Source organism: Panthera leo, chromosome C1 (genome assembly GCF_018350215.1).
Source record: "Panthera leo isolate Ple1 chromosome C1, P.leo_Ple1_pat1.1, whole genome shotgun sequence".
NCBI lineage: Eukaryota > Metazoa > Chordata > Mammalia > Carnivora > Felidae > Panthera > Panthera leo.
This window is the reverse complement of record NC_056686.1, coordinates 75,058,031-75,080,136: the sequence shown is the minus strand read 5'-3', so window position 1 is coordinate 75,080,136 and position 22,106 is coordinate 75,058,031. Positions and strand designations below refer to the sequence as shown.

At 39.1% G+C, this 22,106-nt stretch overlaps 1 protein-coding gene across 2 annotated transcripts; it reads left to right on the top strand.

Moving 5' to 3' along the window:
* Positions 1-306: 306 nt before the first annotated feature.
* GBP5 (guanylate binding protein 5) lies at positions 307-14,279 on the top strand. Of its 2 annotated transcripts, none has more exons than XM_042952685.1 (11): positions 307-441; positions 3,233-3,432; positions 4,194-4,321; positions 7,028-7,137; positions 7,397-7,593; positions 7,935-8,177; positions 9,201-9,481; positions 10,232-10,444; positions 11,212-11,314; positions 11,569-11,750; positions 13,170-14,279. In XM_042952685.1, the coding sequence occupies exons 2-11, from the start codon at positions 3,243-3,245 to the stop codon at positions 13,284-13,286; spliced, it is 1,764 nt and encodes a 587-aa protein (XP_042808619.1). In that variant the 5' UTR covers positions 307-441; positions 3,233-3,242; the 3' UTR covers positions 13,287-14,279. The 2 variants fall into 2 exon arrangements, with proteins under 2 accessions (XP_042808619.1, XP_042808620.1); XM_042952686.1 differs by having other exon boundaries at positions 339-381.
* The last annotated feature ends 7,827 nt before the right edge of the window (positions 14,280-22,106 follow it).

Below are 22,106 nucleotides of genomic sequence, written 5' to 3'. Positions count from 1 at the left end.
TAAGGACAAGACTTGGAGTATTAAAAAAAATTGCAAATAACCGCAATCTCCAAGTTGCAGTCTCAAAGGTTGCAAAACAGTCTCTTCCACTAATACATGCAGTTTCTGAGAATTCAGGCCAAATACACCCAGCTTGTTCAGTGAGAAATATTCAGGAAGTTACCGTTGAAACGACTTACTGAGCTTGCTTTGTGGTTTTAGTTTCTGTAGTGAGGTTTTGAAGACTTACCACTTTTGGTTTTTATTTCATATTCTAATCACCTGACCTCTGAAGGTCTGGGGGAGTGGGTGGTGGTAAGAAATCCCCAGGACCGGGTAAGAAGTATATCAGAAACCAACACAGCTAAACTGAGGAACAAGGGACTCCTGGCACATTTTCATGTAAGCAGCAGAATTTCTTACCTGCTCTAAAGTATCTCTGCTACTAATTTTACAGTTAAGGTAAGATTGGGGCAAGGGTGGAGAAGATTTGCCAGTGGTCAGAATGTTTTAAAAACTTTCTATCCAGGATATGCAGCCGAAACCTGATGTGCACCATTAGATGTCATTAAAGACTAAATTGTGGTGTTGTAAGACAGGTGGCAGAGTTCCTCAAGCCCCAGCTATGTCTGCTTACTGATGGATTAGACATGTGCATGTGTGGGGACTAAACCGACAATCTGAAATGTCTTAACACTGTTTTCCTCCCTTTGCCACCTTAGGATCTATGGAGATCATAACTGCCACTTATGTTACCTTTGTCTTTTGATAAAACCTGATTAAGTTACCTCAAGCTGCAGCCTGAATGTTTGAAGAATTGTGACTGTATTATTTTTGTGAGAAAGAGAAATGAATGAGACGCAATGCAAACAGCTTGCTTACATTGTTAAAAATGGAAAAAGAAAAAAATTGAAACTCGGAGTGAACAATGAAGAGGTTTAATGAAAACAGCTGCACATTTTTAGTCATAGTCTTGTACTTTGAAGGTGGATTTCTTCCTTTAGAAATAGTACTGGATTAATTGATTTTCACTTCTTGGCTCACACTCATTCCTTAAAGCTTTTTGTGCTAGGTTCTATTTCTACTACTCTATTGCCTCTACTATTATGGAATCACTTCAGTCCAGTTGCCCAACTCGACCCGTCCATAGTGTCTGGAAATTTTGATCGCTCCTTAGAACTCACACCTTTGAATTTCTTATCATGGCACATACTTCAGGCATCTCCTTCTTGTTTGATTTCCGCTTGTCTCCTTGCTAAGAGCTTTTCCTCCTCCTCCAAACTCAAACCAAAAACAACACAAAAGCAAAAAGCAACAATTACAAACAAAACCAACTAGACTTGTTTGGCTGAAAACAGATGGTTTCTTCTAGATACCTCATCACTTAGTACTTCTGAACTTTTTCTCCTATATTTCCTCACATTTTCCTTCTTTATACTTTTTCCCCATCTCCTGCAGCTCTCTTTTTTTAAGCTAGCAGTTATACTGGTACATACAACTATTTTATTTACTTCCATTTTTTCACAAACAGGCTAAGAGTGTTGAGTAGAAATGCCAGTATCATACAGATAGCCAGTTGTAGGGCTGGTACTGAAAATCAAGTCTGCCTTACTTCAAAGCCAAAATGTATATTTGTGTGTGTTTGTGTGCGTATCCATTCTTGCACTGTTTTTATTTACAAAAGTTTATGAGGCTCTAACAAAATTAAGAAGGATGCATCTCAGAGCACACATCACAGTTCGGGTTAGGGATGGCAAAACAATAGTTATATGTCGGTGTGAACACATTGAATTTGCAAAGATATTTTGGAGACTGGGCTCTCCTAAAGTATTAAGATGCCACCCAGATATCATTTGGGAGCAATGTGTAAAATACTTCTATTAATAGAAATACACAGTACTAAATTATTCCTCAGGAGTTCTCAATATTCAGACAAATCTACTCCCTCTCCCATGAGCGACATCATCCCAAAGCACAACAGCTTGTAAGCCTCCAACATCTGCAGACTGATTGTGTATCTTCTGTTTTCCTAGATAATTGTTGTAGATCATCACTGCCAGTTCCCCATACCTTTGTAGTCTAAAAATGATTATGATCCCTGCTTTATACAAATCAGGCAACCAGAAATCTACAAATGTAAGGTACTAATACTGTATTGGATATATGTCAGAATGGAAAGAGACTTGGCATATGAGTCTGTAAAATCATGGAATCCCTCTCTGGGTTCAGGTTGGCCTGGGTATTTCCTGGCTTCCGAGTCCATGATGCTATCTCATTTGCAAAGGATCACCTATGATCTGCTCATAACCAGTTTGTTTTTATTTGTCACCTGAATAGTTTCCAGTGCATTAGCTATAAGGAAGAGGGAAGAAGGGGGTTTTATAATTTTTAAAAAGCAGTTTTACCACTGGCTAATAAGGGAATCCATAATTTTTCATTGCATGATTTTAGTGAAAGAAAAAGCCAAGCAGATGTTGGGTTTTTAGCTTCTGTAGTAAATAACCATGTCTACAATGGAAGAAAATTGCCCTTTATAAGGCAAAGCAGAAAAGCAAACATTTGCTTGAGTATCAGATAGCCTAAAATGCTTTAGCAGGAACTCTTCAGGTTAGAGGAATTGATGCCTAGAAGTTAGAAAATAAATGGTCAAGTATTCTTTAAGAAGTATTTTCACTTACTCCCTCATTCATAAAACAATTATGCACTGAAGTTTTGGTTGAAGGCACTACTATAGCTATACAAAAAAATTCCTTAAAAGTACAGCTACAAGTAAACAATTATGATTTGTTAGTGCTACATAATGACATGGCAAGATTTAACATAATATGGTTTGACTAGACATAGCCCTAAATGAGAGTGAAGCAAGCTGATAAAGGCCAAGCAAGCGTAATATGGCAAATAGTGGTCCTAAAGATTCAATCTAAGGATTCACGGAGGTAAAAACTAAGAAACATAAGTAAGCCAGAAACCAAAGGGAAGGAGTCAGATTTAAACTAGTCAGTAGGTAAAACTCATGAAATGGATTTCCTTATGCCCATTAAACATTTAAGAACCAATGGGGCAGCCTATAATATAGTCCTCCTTAGGGCCTACAGCTTTTTTACTCTGACCCTCTTGGCTGTCCTTTTTTCAAAACTTTCTTCAGAAACTGAGGCCATTTGGGGAAGCAGTACGTCACCAAGTTCAGAAAGTAAAATGACCTTCTCTTCGGTAAGACTGGATATTTCAGTCCATCTCATCTCTTCCCTTGCAGACCAGGGAACATGGCCTCAGAGATCCGCATGCCGGCCCCAGTGTGCCTCATTGAGAACACTGAAGGGCAACTGGTGGTTAATCAGGAAGCTTTGGAGATCCTGTCGGCCACCAAGAATCCTCTCGTGGTGGTGGCTATTGTGGGCCTCTACCGCACAGGCAAATCCTACCTGATGAACAAGCTGGCTGGGAAGAACAAGGGTGAGTGGCGCCAAAAAGCTCCGCCGAGTCCCTTCTGTCCACCTACACTGCCTGCATTGAATGTGGTGATGCAAGGACGGGAAGTTAGAGAACGCGGAGGAATATTGAAAACTGATGTTTGGGTCATAGCTGGCTAATTATGTCCCGAGAAACAAAGGCAGAGGTCTTTTCCTGACATATCACCTCTTTTTTTCCCCTTAGTATTGCCTTGGGAAAAACATACTTTCCAATCTTAAGGAGTAAGACGTCAATAAAATAATTTTTTATTGTTTTTAAAATTTTAGTTTTTGGGAGAGGGAGAGAGAGAGCACAAACAGGGGTGAGGGGCAAAGGAAGGGGGGAGGGAGAGAGGGAGAGGGAGAGGGAGAGAATCTTAAGCAGGCTCCACACTCAGCACAGAGCCCAACGTGGGGCTCAATCCCACAACACTGGGATCATGACCTGAGTGGAAATCAAGAGTTGAACATTCAACCAACTGAGACATCCAGGTGCCCCAATAAAATAATTTCTATATATGCAATTATAAACTATTAAAATTTTAGCAGCATGACATTCTTGTAAAAAGGAAAAACATCAAATTTCCAACCTATGATATTTGATATTTTAATTTTTCCATTCCTCTATTCTAATTCAGATCAATATTGGTTATAGTTTTTGACGTGTCCTCATCTTGAATTTCTTAAACCCAAGTTCAGTTGTCAAGAAGGTCTCCAACTGGCAGATCCCCTCCTCTATTACAACCTCTCCCCTACCCCTTGCAGGCTTCTCTATTGGATCTACAGTGCAGTCTCACACCAAAGGAATCTGGATGTGGTGTATGCCTCATCCCAAGAAGCCAGACCACACCCTAGTTCTTCTGGACACAGAGGGTCTAGGAGATGTAGAGAAGGTAAGGAACAGGAATCCCTTTTGATTCCTCCCCACCTCTGAACATTCTTTACACAGGGAGGTTTTATGTTTTGTTTTGTTTTTCTAAATTTGTACTTCTACTTGACGGAGTATACCTTTTTTTCCTTTTCTATTATTTTTAATAGTCAAGACTTGGAAATCTCAGATGAGAAAAATATATTTATAAGCCAGAATCATGACTGGGACAAGACACTAAAATATGGAGTTAGGAAGTTAACTGAAATACGGAAAAGATGATACAAATAAAACCACTGTCCTAAGTCTGATCCTGCAGAGAAGAGTGATTAGGAGTGAGCTCTGGGTCAGAGGATCTTGGATTCAAATCAGGGTTCTGGCACTTGTAGCTCTCTGACTTTGACAAGCAAAACTCCCCCAAATCTTTTATTTCCTCTTTGGTCTTATCCAACTTAACATTTGAACAGTAGACACATGGACTTTTTTCCAGTTCTATGCTGGTATTTAACAACCAGCCCACTGAGTCCGCGGGGGGGGGGGCGAAGCCTTGACTGGTAGCACCTGCCAGTTTTCTAAATACTCCCATCATGGCTGATTCCAACAAACTGCAGGTTCAGAATAGATGTATACAGTTAGCTCCTGTGACCTAGTAAGAACTGGCTCTAGCACATAACTGAATCTTTCCCTTGAACTTCCCTAGTCTTTTATGTTTTCATTTTGCTTTTGATTTATCACAAAATCAAAACAGTCACCTCATTTTGTGCTTTAGTTTTTCTCATCTATAACAATTGGAGATAGTAGTTATAAAGCTATCTTATGGCACTGTTTTGAGTATTGGATAAGATCAGTAATATGAATTAGTGTGTGTTTTTTAAATTCTTTTTTAAAAAATATTTATTCATTCTGAGAGAGATAGCACACACAGGGGAGGAGCAGAGACAGACGAAGACAGAATCCCAAGCGGGGCCACACTGTCAACATGAAGCCTGATGTGGAGCTCGAACTCATGAACTGTGAGATCATGATCTGAGCCAAAATCAAGAGTTGGGACACTTAACTGACTGAGTCACCCAGGCATTCCTGAATTACTGTGCATTGTACTGTAATAACTAGTCAATAAAATAAATAACTAGTCAATAAAATAGATACATGCATGTGTGTACAGGCCAAATTTGTTTTACACAATTGAAAATCTTGATTTTTTTAATGCCAGTATAATTAATGTATACTGTTATATTAGTTTCAGGTGTTGAATCAGAGATTCAACAATTCTATACATTACTCAGTGCACATCACTATATGATGTGATCAACAATAATGTATACTGTTATATTAGTTTCAGGTGTTGAATCAGAGATTCAACAATTCTATACATTACTCAGTGCTCATCACTATAAGTGTACTCTTAGTCCTCTTCAGCTATTTCATCCATCTACCCACCCACCCACCTCCCCTCTGGTAACCTTCTGTTTGTTCTCTATAGTTAAGAGTCTGGTTTTTATTTTTGTCTCTTTTTTCTTTGTTTTATTTCTTAAATTCCACGTGAGTGAAATCATATGTCTTTATGAAATTATTTAAGAAATTACTTGTCTTTCTCTGACTGACTTATTTCACTTAGCATTATATCCTCTAGATCCATGTTGTTGCAAATGGCAAGAATTCATTCTTTTTTTACAGATGAGTAATGTTCCGTTGTATATAAATTCCACATATTCTTTATCCATTCATCTATCAACACTTGAGGAGCTTCCATATTTTGGCTACTGTAAATAATGTCACACTAAACATGGGGTGCATATATCTTTTCAAATTAGTTTCTTTTGTATTATTTGGGTAAATACCCAATAATAGAATCACTAGATCATATGGTAATTCTATTTTTAACTTTTTTTTAAATGTTTATTTGTTTTTGAGATAGAGACAGAGAGACGAAGCATGAGCAGGGGAAGGGCAGAGAGAGGGAGACACAGAATTTGAAGCTGGCTCCAGGCTCTGAGCTGTCAGCACAGAGCCCAACGTGAGGATCAGACTCACAAACCATGAGATTATGACTGGAGCCGACGTCAAATGCTTAACCAATGAGCCACCCAGGCATTCCTCTATTTTTAACTTAAAAATTTTTTTTAATGTTTATTTATTTTTGAGAGACAGAGAGACAGAGGATGAGCAGGGGAAGAGCAGAGAGAGAGGGAGACACAGAATTTGAAGCAGGCTCCAGGCTCTGAGCTGTCAGCACAGAGCCCGACACGGGGCTTGAACTCACAAACTGTGAGATCATGACCTGAGCCGAAGTCCGACGCTTAACCAACTAAGTCACCCAGGCTCCCCTATTTTTAACTTTTTAAGGAATCTCCATACTTTTTTCCACAATAGTTGCACCAGTTTGCATTCCCATCAACAGTGTACAAGGGTTCCTTTTTCTCCACATCCTCACCAATACTTGTTTTTGTGTTTTTGATGTAAATCTTGATTTTAAGTATTCTAGTTACTCCACAAACTTTGACTATCCATTTTTCAAATACCTAACTAGTTATAAAAGGAAGTGATGAATTAAAAATATATGGTTCTGTATAAAAATTATCAATGTTAATAGAACTATTCTATTCAAAGTTCATATGTTTCTCACAATCATTTTTGTTGGTCTTGTTTAACATTTGTAGGTCAAGGGACTATTTTTAATGATTGCTCATCTGGGAATACCATGAGACATGACTTAAATTTGTTCTTCTAGGGTGACAAGAAGAATGATACCCAGATATTTGCACTGGCAATACTACTGAGTAGTACCTTTGTATACAATACTATGAACAAAATTGACCAGAGGGCTATGGACTTGTTGCAGTATCCTTTTGTGGTCCAAGATGGCACCAAAGCCAGAGAGAACTCTATTCACCAGTTGTGTTTGTGAGTCTTTGTGAATCAAACACAAAAATGAAAACATAATAAGTGTTAAGGTACAAGAAAAAGAGTCCTTATATTTACAAATGAAATGAGGAGTTGGTTAAGACCCAAAGGGGAAATAAAAGTACAGGGAGACATGGAATTAAATATGGGCTTAAAGTAGTCCTATATCCATGAGTTTTCCTTAACTGCATCCCAGCTATGTGACAGAACTGTCAAATCTGCTCTGGACAGTATCCTCACCTGATCTTGATGGGGTTGAAGATACAACTAACTTTGCTAACTTCTATCCAGACTTAGTGTGGACTCTGAGAGATTTCTACCTAGACCTAGAAATAGACGGGCAACCTATCACAGCAGATGAATACCTGGAGAAATCACTGAAGCTAAAGGAAGGTAACAGGGACTTCAGTTTTGGGAAGAGAGAGACAGAATTAATACAAGAAATTACCTCTCATGTATAGGCAGTTAAATTCATTGTCACCTGGCTAAACTACCAAATAAATATTAATTTATAGTGAACTAATAGACTCATCAATATTAAACTGTATTATTCCTCTGTTCTTAGAGCAAATTTTCTTTTCCTTTCCCTGATTAGTTACCTTTTAGCTTTTTGCCTAGGTTCTGTGAACATGTATTGAAATAAATAATCAGGTGGAAGGCACACTTAATTGAAGAGAATAAATTAACACAAATGTTAATATTATACTAAATGAATCCTACTTTTCCTTCCCCAGGCACCGATAAAAGCCTTCAAAATTTCAATTTGCCCCGTCTATGTATAAAAGAATTCTTTCCAATAAGGAAATGCTTTATCTTTGACTCTCCTGCTCACTGGAAGAAGTTTGCCCAGCTTGAGACACTGCGTAATGATGAGCTGGATCCTGATTTTGTGCAACAAGTGGCAGCATTCTGTTCCTACATCTTCAACCGTTCCAAGACTAAGACTCTTTCAGGAGGCATCAAGGTCAATGGACCCCGTGAGTACCTTTTTTAGGTTTTTCCTTCAATTCAACATATAGAATAGGGTACTGTTAAAAGTTTCTCCTTCCATTGTCAATGTTGAAAATGCATTTCACAAAATTCCAGTGCGTACCAAAAATATTTCTAGTCCATTTTTAGTAATGCCTCCAAAGTAGAACAAAATAGAAACATACCCTGAAAAAAAGGTCAAGGTAAAGAAGTTCTCCCCATAAGTGGTCCACCATTGAACTAGACTAACCCACATGGGTTGGCATCATTTGTTTCACCAATAGAGCACATTATATATCACAGCCTTTGGGAGACACAAGATGAGGATATATTCTCTGTAGAAATGAAGTAAGCTCACATAAACATTAAACAGAGGCCCAGGTTGTCTAGAACCCTAAAAGAAATCTAAGCAGAATTTTAGGTCCAGTTTCTCCTACAATCTGTACGTCTCAGAAGTCTGTAAATTATTACTGCACTCTGGAAGGAAGTTGAGTGCAAACAAAAGTATGCAAAGGACAAGGGAGACAAACAGGAAAGTTCCAACAAAGGGTAGAGGAGACGTAATCTAATGTGCTTACTTTGTGCTTTTCTAGAGCAGGATAACACTCATGCCAGCTTTACATACTGAAGTGAAAAACTGAAGGTAATTCTGAAGAGAATAGAAACCTGAGGAAGAGGGAAATAAAGGGAAGAGTAAAGAGGCAAAAGGCCCATAGCCTTCTAATCAAATGAAAATGCCTAACTTTATATAACCGTTTTCTCATTCCACAATGGGAAAAAGATGAAACGTGGATGATCACACACATCTTGAGTCTTCCCCTTTGAATACTTTCTTTTCAATCTTAAAAAGAACAATCTTGCTTCTTGGTCACATAATTTCCCAAAGGAACTTATTTGGGCCACACGAACAGTGTGCAGAATGCTAAGAAAATGCAGGCAATGTGTTGGGAAATTAACATGCACAGAATTACCCAGTGTGCCACATGCCCTCTTTCTTGCAAATAATATAAGCATCTCTTCCCCCTGTGAAGATCTGAAGAGCCTAGTGCAGACCTGTGTTAATGCCATCAGCCGTGGGGATCTGCCCTACATGGAGAACTCAGTTGTGGCCTTGGCCCAGATCAAGAACTCAGCAGCAGTGAAAAAGGCCATTGCCCACTATGACCAGCAGATGGACCAGAAGGTGCAGCTGCCCACAGAAACTCTCTCTGATCTCCTGGACCTACACGGGGCCTGTGAAAGGGAGGCCACAGAAATCTTCATGAAGAACTCTTTCAAGGATGTGAACCAAAAGTTCCAGAAGCAATTAGAGGTAATTATCTTTTTCCCCCCTCTAGTTCATGGGACTTATGAGCCATAAGAGGCAAAGTTGATTTTTATTGCTATGAAAGGCAAACAGGGGATGAATGATGAAAAGCAGTCCTCACTAGACTGAAAAAATAATAATTACCACTTCTGTGATCAAGTTATCACTGTTATTCTGAAAACAAACAAACATGTGACTACTCTGGGCCCTACAGATTCTGAAGCTTCCACATACACACAACCCACCTTACCACGTTACACCTATGTAGAGTCATCTTTTCCCTTAAAACATTTTATGCATAAGGTATTCATTAGCTTTCCTTTTTTTATTAAATAAGCATACAGAATTGCCAAATGGGCCTACTAAAAGATTATGTCTCCAGGTTTAATAGCACATACTATATCATTCCAGCCAGGTATTGCATTCCCCTTACTCACTGGTAACCCCAGAAATGTTGTCAAATAGTAGGTTGCATTTAAAATTAAGGCTTGAGGCTAGAGATCTGTAGTCTAAAGACAACATCCAAAGCAGAAATAGCAAAATAAAGAGGTTTTAGGGGATTCCATACACAAAAGCAAAGTAATTTTTCTACAGTGTATCATCTTTGGAACCTTTCTAGGTTTTGGTGGGAAGGATATAGTCTTACTTGTAGTCCTCCAGTTTCTAGAAAAAATATAAAGATTCTTCTTGAGAACCATTTCTAGAAATGCTGAAGTGCTGCTAACAGTTTTTCCATGGCCGCTTATCCCTTTGAAGACTCTGCTAGAAGCCAGAAAGGATGACTTTTGTAACCAGAATATGGAGGCATCATGGAACCGTTGCTCAGCTTTACTTCAGGCTATATTTGGTCCTCTAGAAAATGAGGTGACGCAGGGGATTTATTCAAAGCCAGGAGGACATTTTCTCTTCATTCAGAAGACAGAAGAGCTGAAAGCAAGGTACTATCAGCAGCCCAGGAAAGGAATGCAGGTATTCTGAGTTTTATCTATCAATTGCAGGAAAGTGTTAAGGGGCTTCTTTCAAAAATCAATGAGGACAGGAAGGAAGTATTTATACTCTAATCATAGCTGTGGAATTAAACTGAAGTATGTCACCATACTCACCAGACTTTTATTGCAACCATGAACATTCACAGTAATGAAGGGACTGTCTTGGTTACATGGCACAGAATCCCAATAATCGAAGCTAGCTTGAGAAAAAATGGTAATTCCTTGGCTCACTTAAACTAAAAGCAAGACATTTAAATGTCGTTGCAAGTATAGCTATGTTCAGGAGTTGAAACAGTGTCATAGATTTCCCCCCTTCCTTCTTTCTTTTCAATCTCCACTTCAGTTTTTTGTTCTGTTTTCCTTACTTTTGGTTTCATTCTCAGGCAGGCTCACCCCGCATGGCAGCAGGGTGACACCAACAGTTCCAAGCATAACTAGTCTTTCCTGCCTTCAGTCTCAGGAGAGAGTATATTTGCCCAGCATCCATACCCGCCTCTAACACATCCGCGTGTTATTTCCCCACCTGTACCCAAATTCTTTGCACCTAGTGGCCTTGGATGCTCTGATTGGCCAGCCCAGGGCTTGTACCCACCCCTGTGACAGAAGAGACTTGACTGGCAGTTTTAGCAAGTATGGGGCTGAGCACTTACATGAAGGAAAAGATCCTGGGACAAAAAAGAAATAAAGGCTTGTAACATTCCTTGTCACGGTTTCCTACTTCTAACTACATGTTTTTGGGGTTCCTAGGCTGAGAAAGCTCTGCAGAAATATTTGCAGTCCAAACAGTCTACAAGTGATACCATCCTACAGACAGACCTGGCTCTCACAGTGAGGCAAAAGGTGATAGAAGGTGAGACGAAAACGAAGGAGATGCAAGACAGACATTTCTACAGATTTTAACTTAATTTCGCCTGGTTCACCTGCGATCAGAAAACTGGAGCAAGAATGCCAAAGATGATTCCTAAATGTGAACAGGGCACATACAGTCAGCTGCAATATGGTTTCCTGGAAGGGAAACACAGTTCCAGGCAATCACAAGAGTGGGAAGCAGAAGGAAGAGGCCCTTTAATCCTAGAGAGGGTTGTCATTTTCTTTTTTCCTCAGAGGCACGTATGAAAGCAGAGGCTGCAAGGATTGAAGCACAAAGGTTGGAGGCAATTCAAAGGTATAACCAGCAAGTGATGGAGCAAAGGCAGCGACTCCATCTGGAACAAGTGAGACAAATGGAAATGTTCCAAGAGTACCAGTTAAGACAACAGCAGAGGGTCCTGCAACTTCGATTCCAGGTATTCATCAATTATTGCATCTCAGGGTTTTCTCACATCTCCCCTCCCTGTATTGATGACAGCAGGAAGCAGTGACAAAGGGGAGGGGCAGCATAGTATTATGGCTCAGGACAAGGACTCTGGAGTTAAATATCCCGGGTATGAATCCCAGCTCCCACCTCCTAAATATATGTTCTGTGCCTCGGTTTCCTCTTGTGGAAAACAGAGACAGTAATAATACCCACTTGATAGGGTTATTTTGATAATTAAGTGAGAACATTTGCGTTTTGAACTGTGCATGGCCCAGAATAAGCACTAATATGTGTGAAACGCCCGGGAGCTTTCTAACCCCTGGTAATTAGCACTTGTTTGTTTTTGTTGCTGTTGGTATCTTGGTCATTGCTCTAGATAGTCTTCTTTGGTTGTGATTACCTTATTAAATTAATTCATCTTTTTGTGTCTATGCCCTGTCCTTGCCTTAATCATCACTGGTTCTGAAGGCCTTTACTTGCAGTTTGTTTCATTCAGTCCTTTACTATTATCATTGCTCACAAAGCAGTAGCTCCTATTTATTTCGCACTATACAAAGCACTTTGCATTCATGCTCTCACCTATCCTGTTCATTGCGAAGCACAAGTATTAGGTCCCTATTTCTGCAATGAGAAAAATGAAGTTCCAAAGAGAGAGAACACAATGTCAATATCGACTCAGCAAGTTACCTAAACTGCCTTCCCAGAGAGGAGGATCTGCAATGGTTTGTTTCTGCAAACCTGGTGGAAAAATCTTAGGTGAATACTCTTCCGAGACAACACTTCCCCAGGGTGGCCCGTCGACCAGCAGGTCCCAGTTTCCCAGGCACAAGCTCCAAGCCCTCTTGAGATTACAGCTCTGCACTGAAGGGCGGTATAGTCAACCTGAGGCTCTTGGTCCCCTCGCTCTCCTTGTACTTCTGCCCCGTAACTGTGAAGACCTAGAAAAAATTGCCTCATCAGAGACTCAGACTCCTCACGTGATTGTAGAGATCACCTACACACCCTCCTACACACCTACACACCCTCCTCTGCAAGCTAGAGCTGACATTCCTTTCTGTATAGATGAGAATTAAAGTTGAGGTGTGACAAAGATCACCTGAGGAGGATGTATAAAATAAGGGGAGAAGGAGGAGGGGGCCTCAGGGTATATTTCTTGGGACACCAATATTTCAGGGATCGGGAGATGATGTTCCTGGAACTAGAGAGAGAGGTATGGGAGAGGGATTAGACAATAGGAGACCAAGAATGAGAAATGCACATGAATGGGAAAGAATTCAGGGACTGTCTTCGGTTATTTACTGATGGATTAAAATAAACAAAGAAAAATCAATGATTTGGGCTTTTTCCCCTCAAGTGATCTGGACATGAGTGTCTGCTAAACTCAATTGTTTTACTTATCACTCTTTAGGAACAGACCGTAAATCTCAATAGGGAAATCGAAGATGAACGCAGAAGACTTCACAACGAAATCCAGGATCTCCAGAGGAATATTGTCTCACAAGATGATACATGTATCTTACTTTAAAGAGCTAAACATCAGAACTAAAGAGAAAAAAGAATGAGAAACTATAGAACTTGGGACAATCACCACTTAAATAAACTTCATAATTATTGTATCAAACTTTTGTACAGTTATATAGTTTCAAGGCTTGTAATTAGTAAAATGTACATTTCAATAATTCCATAGTTTAATTGATTATCGCTTCCTTAAAGAGACTGTGAATTGTGTCATAAGGGAATTTTATCAATGTCTCTATTTGGGGTGATACTGGGTTGGTTCCATCAGGGAAAACTTTGTCTTATAACTCAAATTCATCCCTCCAATTTTCCATTTTTGCATTGGGGGGATTAGAAGTGGCCTAAGGGGTGTTATTCACAATGAGCTAAGTCAAGTAGAATTTGGCCAAAGTCATGGGCTGAGTTGAGTATCACCCCTGCCAAGTGGTCTTATGCTGGATGTCATCAGAGGGAGGCACCAATGGTAAGGACAACTAACCTCGCTTCTTAGGGAAATAATGTATGGTTCTCAAGTGCGTGTAGGCTCTAGGGGCAATGATGTGAATCCTAGGTACAGTTAGTAAACAGTCTGCTTAGATTTTAAGCTGAAAAAAAAAAACCCACATGGTAATAAAATAGGGGTACTCCAGAAGATGGAAAGAACTACCAGCATAGAAACTATGCCATAAGCTGAGGGCTAAATAAGACTTTTCTTTGTTCATCCTCACAAAGGGTATAACTTAAATAGGAAAGTTTATATCATGAGGCAATTTATATTAGACTTAATGACTGTGTGTCACATGTTTATAATCCTTTAAGGCCTATAAATAAAAGGTATATGGAATGCTAGATAAGGTGTCAAAAAATCTGATGGGGATCATTTAATTTTATGCTTACCTTAGTGCTTAAGTTAAATCATTGTAATTTTTTGCAATAACATATAAAAGCCTACTGATTTTTTTCTAAAATTATGGATTGTGTAAACATATTTGTTCGCATATATTTTTAACTGTAAATAACGATTAAATTTTTCAAAAACGTAACTGTACTCCTTTGTTTCTATTTTCTACAAAATTGGAAAAATTTGGAAGGTCCTAAATGTTTCAGACACAAGGTTATCCACTTGTACCCACTGCTCTCTCTCTCTCTCTACATGCACCAAACATGGCCTCTGAACAGCAGGACACTCTCTCATGGCTAGCTTCCAAGACAGAGTGCTCCAAAGAGCAAAATAAGAAATTAAAGATCTCTTAAGACCCAGTGAACTCAACAGCCCTTTCGTTGCATTCTGTTGATCAGGATAGTTCCTAGGGACAGCCCAAGGCAGGAGAAATGAAATCTACCTCACTCTGTGAAGTATGGCAATATATTTGCAGCCATTTTTAATCCATCACTGATTTATGTATAGAGCAAAGGTGGTACATTGATCTCAGCATTCAAAAATTATGTAAGACTGAAGCTGATGGGCTATTTGGAATACTGACTATGTACAGACACAACTGCATTGTTGAGGGATTTCTTACTACTCAGATTCACAATGGAAAGCTGGTTCACAGACTCAAGGAAGTAAAGGCCACTCCTTAGCTTCTGCCAATCCATAGCAAACTGCTATAATGACAGTCTTGTCTGCTGTCCTAGCAGCAGCAAGGCTTGAACTGAGAAGAAGGAAAAGAAGCAGCAGCAGCAGCAAGGGGCGCTTGGGTGGCTCAGTCGGTTAAGTGTCCCACATTGGCTCAGGTCACAATCTCACAGTTCGTGAGTTTGAGCCCCGCGTCAGTCTCTGTGCTGACAGCTCAGAACCTGGAGCCTGCTTCAGATTCTGTGTCTCCCTCTCTCTCTCTACCCCTCCCCTCATTCACACACACTTTCTCTCTGTCTCTCTCTCTCTCTCAAAAATAGATTAACATTAAAAAAAAAAAAAAAAAGGCAGCAGTGGCTGCGGCAGGTTGCCCTTGCGTATGTCACATTGGCGCACTGGCTATAGTTGCTTCCCAAGTGCTCAGCATGCCACATGCATGCCTCAGATTGTGCAGGCAGAGAGAGAACCTGCAGATAACCTTCTCATCACCTGAAGAATTTTGCCTAAGATAGAATGCCAGCTGGACATTCTGAGTCCTGTTTTATTTACGTGGAATTTTAATTGAGATTCTATGTAAAGACATAGGCCTCAACTTATTTACACTCGACTAAAGTAGAGGTCACACGAGAGAAGAACTGCTATTAGGCTGGCATTACAACAACTACTTTGCTTTCGACTTAACCACTTATCTATATTCCTTGAAATTTTCCCCATTTTCACTCACTTGCTATGTATCGAAAAGTGGTTTCTGTTCCTTTTGTAAAAACTCTAATTTTAGGCTGCTTACAGTTGTGTGGTATGGTAAAGTCTCTATGCCCACGTTCGTTACGTCCAAGCATTTATACATTGACTAAACTATCATTGAACTGGCTAAGTCTTCACAATGAGAAATCCAGACCAAAGGCTTTCATGGTATTAGAGGAGTAAGTATACATATAGTTTTCAAGAGTTTCACAATGCCTCTCATTAGCAGGTATATATACACTGTGTACTTATACATAAACACTGTGTCAAGTCTATATATACACACATATGTATATTCATATGTATATATACATATATATATACACACATATACATATACATACTGTGTAGCTACATACACATACTGTTTCAAGCATGCAATATATACATACATATATGTATCTATATGCTGAGTAGCAATGGTTCAAGCTGAAATACATTAGGTGATACATTAGATAATCTTCAAAACTACAATGATTTTTGAAACAGAAATAGCTTTCCAGAAGTGCTTTACTTTAACAAAAGTGGAAAAAGTATATATACATATATATTTCTATGATTATAAAAATAATTCAATCACTGAAAAGAAATTCATAATATACAGAAAAGTATAAAAACAAAATATACCCTCTAATCCTTTGAAACTAGCAAAAAATGCATGGGATATACTTTGTTATAAAACATATTGCTGAACTAGAAATACTGTTAATTTTGGACTATATATCCTTCTAGGAATATATATTTATATATTATTGATTTATAGGGCTTTTTTTTTCAGGGACAGAATGATCTTATACACACCATGAATTATTCTTTTTATTATTTATGTATTTATTTATGCATTTATTTATTTTTATAATGTTTATTCACTTCTTGAGAGACAGAGACAGAGTATGAGCAGGGCAGGGGCAGAGGAGAGGGAGACACAGAATCTGAAGCAGGCTCCAGGCTCTGAGCTGTCAGCACAGAGCCCGATGTGGGCCTCCAACTCACGAACCATGAGATCATGACCTGAGCTGAAGTCAGATGCTTAACTGACTGAGCCACCCAGGCACCCCATGAATTATTCTTTAAAAAAAAAAATGTTTAAGAAAGAGAGAGCATGAGCTATGGAGGGGCAGAGAGAGAGACAAACAGAATTCCAAGCAGGTTCCGTACTGTCATGCAGAGTCCAACTCAGGGCTCCATCTTGCGAACTGTGAGATCATGACCTGAGCCAAAATCAAGAGTCAGACACTTAACCAACTGAGCCATCCAGGTGCCCCCACCTGTTGATGAATTATTCTTCATCAACATTTCCAAATTTGTCTACAGACAATATGTTTATCAGAAAGCAGTTTGAAGGATGCACAAGAAATTCAGCTCTTCTACACACAAAATTCACAAAACATTCAATTGTCCCTGGAATTCTTTTTAGTTCTCTGGAATAAACAGTAGATTGTAATGAATAGGAAAAAGCAGCTGATTTCTCAGCATTAGACCAATTTCAAAGTAGCCCTGCCCTATTGTCACTTTCAGTCTCAACTATATTAATAGAAAATAAAGTTTTAAACTTTGTCTTGAAATTAGAACCACACATTTATGGAGAGACAAGGAACTTTGGAAATTACCAATTGCAAAAAAATTACCAGACAGAAACTTAGGGAGACAACAGGAAAGACAGACAGAATCAATGAGTCCTTGACTAATATCACTCAAATTATTGTGGAATATAACTGCAAACTCTTTTGATGCAATGACCATTTTAAGATCTGAAACTATTTTCTTATGGCGTGGGTAAGAATCCTAATTTATATCAGACTTTATATTATCCAGTAATCCTCCAGTGTCCTGACTTTATTAGATAACTTTGACATAGAAGAGGTAGAAGTTTAGAGCATGTTTCTTTTTGTCTTTCTTTTCTTTTTTTTTTCTTTGTGATTAAGACAAATATTGGTAACTAAAGGTCTCAAGCAGACTTTGTATTAATATAAGGACTTCTAAGAGAAATTTTTTTAACTTTTCAATTAAACTATAACATAGGGACTATAGAATGCTCAGGTGAAAAGTATACAGTCGGTGAAATATCACAAAATGTACATATCCCTATAATTATTACCCAGATCAAGAAAACAAAGACCTTTTTTTGCTAAGAAAAGTAACATTCACAGGTTATGGGAATTAGGACATGGATATGCCTTTGATAGGTCATTTTTTTAAACCTATCACGCTGTTCCAGTATGGATGAGCACTTAAGATATTACACTAGCTAGGGGTGCCTGGGTGGCTCAGTCGGGTAAGCATCCGACTTCAGCTCAGGTCATAATCTCACAATGTGTGGGTTTGAGCATCAGCTTGGAGCCTGGTGCCTGCTTCGATATTCTGTGTCTTCCCCCCCACCGCCGCCCCCTGCCTCTCCTTCTGCCTCTTCCCTGCTAATGTCTTTCTCTTTCAAAAATAAATATTTAAAAAGATACTAAAGTAGCTATATTATAAATAAACACTTCTATGATTATTCTGCTTTGGAGGGAATGTGTATATGTGCCTGTTGACTATATAATTAGGAGGGAAATAGGCAGGCAATTGGCTACTTACACTCAACTTTAGGGTTTATGGCTTTAGGGGTGCCTGGGTGGTTCAGTCAATTAAGTTTCCAACTTCCACTCAAGTCATGATCCGTGGTTTGTGGATTCAAGCCCTGTGTTGGGCTCTGTGCTGACAGCTCAGAACCTGGAGCCTGCTTCAGATTCTATGTCTCCCTCTCTCTGCCCCTCCCCTGCTCATGCTCTTTCTGTCTCTCTCTCAAAAATAAACATTAAAAAAAATTTTTTAAATGACTTCAAATAAAAAAATGACTTCAAATCATCCTCAAAATTATAATGATTTCTAAAACAGAAACAGATTTTCAGGAGTAGCATTTTTACTACCATACCCATTTGTGTGTTTAATTAGCCTATTCATAGTAGATATATCGGTTTACAAATGATACACTCCTGCAAAATAGCCAAATAATGTGAAGAATACATTTTGTAATAAATACACATTTCTGATTCAACAGGCTGTGCATGACACCCTATGAAGAGGAGGAGCTGTTTGGCTTCAGAGAAGGAGAAAAAGAGGAGGGAAAGAAGGAACGGACGCTGATTCTGCCAAACCTCTCTGAAACATGCTGGGCACACCACCTCAGCAAAAAGTGGCATCACTGTAATAATAACAGCTCTCCTCAGTTGCAAGGGGTTGATACTCTCCTTCATGTTTGCTCATTACTCCCACAGTGGGAAGGATTCCCATATTGGAGAAGGATTTTTTCCTAAGTAGCTGGTCCAATTAATGATCTAACTCTGGTGTTTAGGTTCTGGCTGGCACACCTCAAGTAATATTGGGAAGCCTCTCTAACTACCAGACTCCAGGATATCCTTAGACCTTGAACCCTTCAAAGAGCACTCAGGGGATCTAGATCAGGGAATTCAGAGCCTTGTACACTTCCTAGTATGAGCCTTTTTCTTAGATTATGCTGTATCTATTAATTCTGTTTCATCAACACAAATGCTGGTTTTGAGATCCTTGGAGCTATAATAATGACAAATAGGCAAAATGCAAGTCAATTGCTTTTAACAGTGGATTTTGACTGACATGATACCAAATTCATAAATTTGAAACTTCCTTAACCTTAAATGAACTATCCTTGAAAAGTTTTAAAAATGTATAACAGATACATGCAATTTTACAAGAATCTACCCACATGTAATATTCACCACCTGGAAACCAATGTCAAGTCCAAACAGTTACTGTTTTAATTTCACAGTTTGGATCTTGAGACCAAAGGTGAAGATGTTCTTTCCAACTGGCCTCACTTACAAATCACTAAATCTGTTCTTGGGGAAAGAGGCCAAGGCAAGCGAAGGAAAGACCGAGTCTGGGCAGTCCCTGCAGGTAGTACCTGTGGTCACCATCGACGATGTGGCATGAAATGAATAGAAGGAGTTAGGTGTAAAAGAGGAAAAAAGGTACAGTCAGCTGAACCTGTGCCAAGGAACAAGGAACCCAAGTTTTTCTCAGAGAGTGACATAAAAGATCTTTTTCTTTTTCATATTTACAAATAGGTGATACCATATTTGGAAGGAAGCTATTTTTGTTCTCTAACCATTCATCCTACAAACAGGAAATCTTCCTAAATTTTCATCTTAGTGGTCTGCCATTCATTTCCCTTAAGGCTGCTGCTGATGAAACCTTGGCTGAGGACAGCAGGAGTTCTCATTACTGCTTCCAATATGGCCTCTGCTGTTACTCACAGTTTGGTGGCCTCCTTACCCCTGAAAGTCCACTATACCTTCTCTGACACCACCCAGTGAGAAGGGGGAAGGGTGCCTCATGATCACACAAAAAGAATGAGAGCCTAGGGGAGCCTGGGTGGCGGGGTTGGTTAGGCATCCCACAGGTCATGATCTCACTGTTTCTAAGTTTGAGCTTGGGATTCTCTCTCTGACTCCCTCCCCCCTCTACTCTCTCTCTCTCTCTTTCAGTATAAATAGAAACTTAAAAAAAAAAAAAAAAAGAATGAGAGTCTACATTCCTAGTGGATTTTCTGACACCATTTAGGCAGTGGATAATGGTACCTCTTTACTCCTAGGTGAGGCAGAAGTCTAGGCCTTTCCTTGCTGTATGGGAGTCTGGAGGTTGGTCCACAGATTTTACTGTGCTGTTGGGCTGGAACAAAGTGCTTTGTCTAGAATTTTCTTGTCTTACCAAGTTGCCTCTTTTGTAGGCCTCTGGCTAAAGAAAATGTGCTTTGCTGAGGTTTTTTTGTTTGGGAGCCTACTGATATTTATGGGTTGTCAGCTTTTCCAGCACTAAAACTGGTACACAGCTAATTTGCCTTCTCCTCCCCTTCCAGAATCTTCTAAGGTTTGTTATGCCAACAATATCCAGGACAGTTAGTGGTAATTAGTGGGGGGAATAGGGAAAGCATTTCTCCTTTATCTTTCTGGAAACAGAAGTCTTCTCCTCAACACTGAATATTTTTTACTTAGGGTAAAAATAGTGGGGAAGATAAAAAGGAAAAGGCGCAGGAAAAAAATCCTCTCTTGACCCGTATTTCAATCACAACACAATCTTTTGCTCCTTTTCAAAGCAATATTTTGACAAATGGCATCCCCGTTTTTGAAGATTTTGAAATATGACACATACGTAAGAGTGCACAGAACATAAATGTAAAATATACAATATAAATATAATTTTAAAACAAATACCTAAATTACCACTAGGTATAGAAATTGAACATTTCTAAAATTCTAAAGGCACACATTTCAACTTCTGACAACCCTGCTAAGGGCCAACTAACATCACACATTTCACAATCCCTTTCTAGGATCTGATCATGTACATCTGAGCCCTAAATAACATTATTTACTTTGGCCTGCTTTCAGGCTTCACATAACTAGAATTACATTGTATGCATTGTATCTTGCTTCATTTGTTCAATAAGCTATTTGTAAAAGTCTCCTAGTTCATCGTGTGAATTGTAAGCTGCAAACGTTGAGCTGTACGAAGATAATTTATTCATTCTACGAAGATAATTTATTCATTCTACTATCAATAAGTATTTGGATTTTCAGGTTTATTTTTTATGAAATAGTAAAGATTTGTTGAACACAGGTATAAAACTCCCTTGCATAATAAACTCAGAAGTGGCATCCTTGGTCATAGAGGAAGGTTTGTCTTGGTATTGCTGAGTAGAAGGACCAGAAAATGCTTTCTAAGCTGTACCAAAGCCTCCTGAATAAGCTCTCTCTCCGGTGTCCCCTCTCTATTCCCCCTCCCTCTTCTCCTCCCATCAGGGTGATAGAACTCAAGCACAGCTCTGAACGTGTCTAACAATCTTCAAAGACTACCTGCCCTGGAATAAAGTGTATGATCCAGGTAGCAATTGATATATTTTTTAATTTTTTTAATGTTTATTTATTTTTGACAGAGCGCGCAAAGCGGGGGAGGAGTAGAGAGAGAGGGAGACACGGAATCGGAAACAAGCTCCAGGCTCTGTCAGCACAGAACCCAACATGGGGCTGGAACTCATGAACCGTGAGATCATGACCTGAGCCAAAGTTGAACATTTAACTGACTGAGCCACCCAGGCACCCCAGCAATTGATCTTTCAACCTCAACCTCAAAGAGCCCGCTGGCTACAATAGACTCCAGCTGATTCCTAGCATTTACTCACTACCTTTACATATTTGCTCATTCCCTTCCTTTGCTTTCCAATCTCTGTTTGATGAAATCAAAGTCGTCCTCCAAGATCCAGCAGAAATGGTACCTTCTTGTGAAGCCATCTACATACAATTTTTCCAAGTACAATTAATTGTTGCTCTGAAAAAGACTCAAATGTTTCATTTGTAACATATTAGCACTGATCACTTCTTATTTAATTTACAGTATCTGCCCCTTCAAGGTATGGTTTTACCAAGAGTAAGAACTCTGCTTTGGTCGTTTTTAAATATCCATTAACAATGAGTTCCATATTGGGTTACACGCACTAGTAAAATGTGCCCT

Bases quoted from the DNA above. Each gene is read 5' to 3' on its own strand.
- GBP5 (XM_042952685.1), top strand. From the start codon at position 3,243: ATGGCCTCAGAGATCCGCATGCCGGCCCCAGTGTGCCTCATTGAGAAC. The intron at 4,322-7,027 runs GTAAGGAACAGG...TTGTTCTTCTAG, and splicing joins GTCTAGGAGATGTAGAGAAG to GGTGACAAGAAGAATGATAC. The intron at 11,751-13,169 runs GTATTCATCAAT...ATCACTCTTTAG, and splicing joins TCCTGCAACTTCGATTCCAG to GAACAGACCGTAAATCTCAA.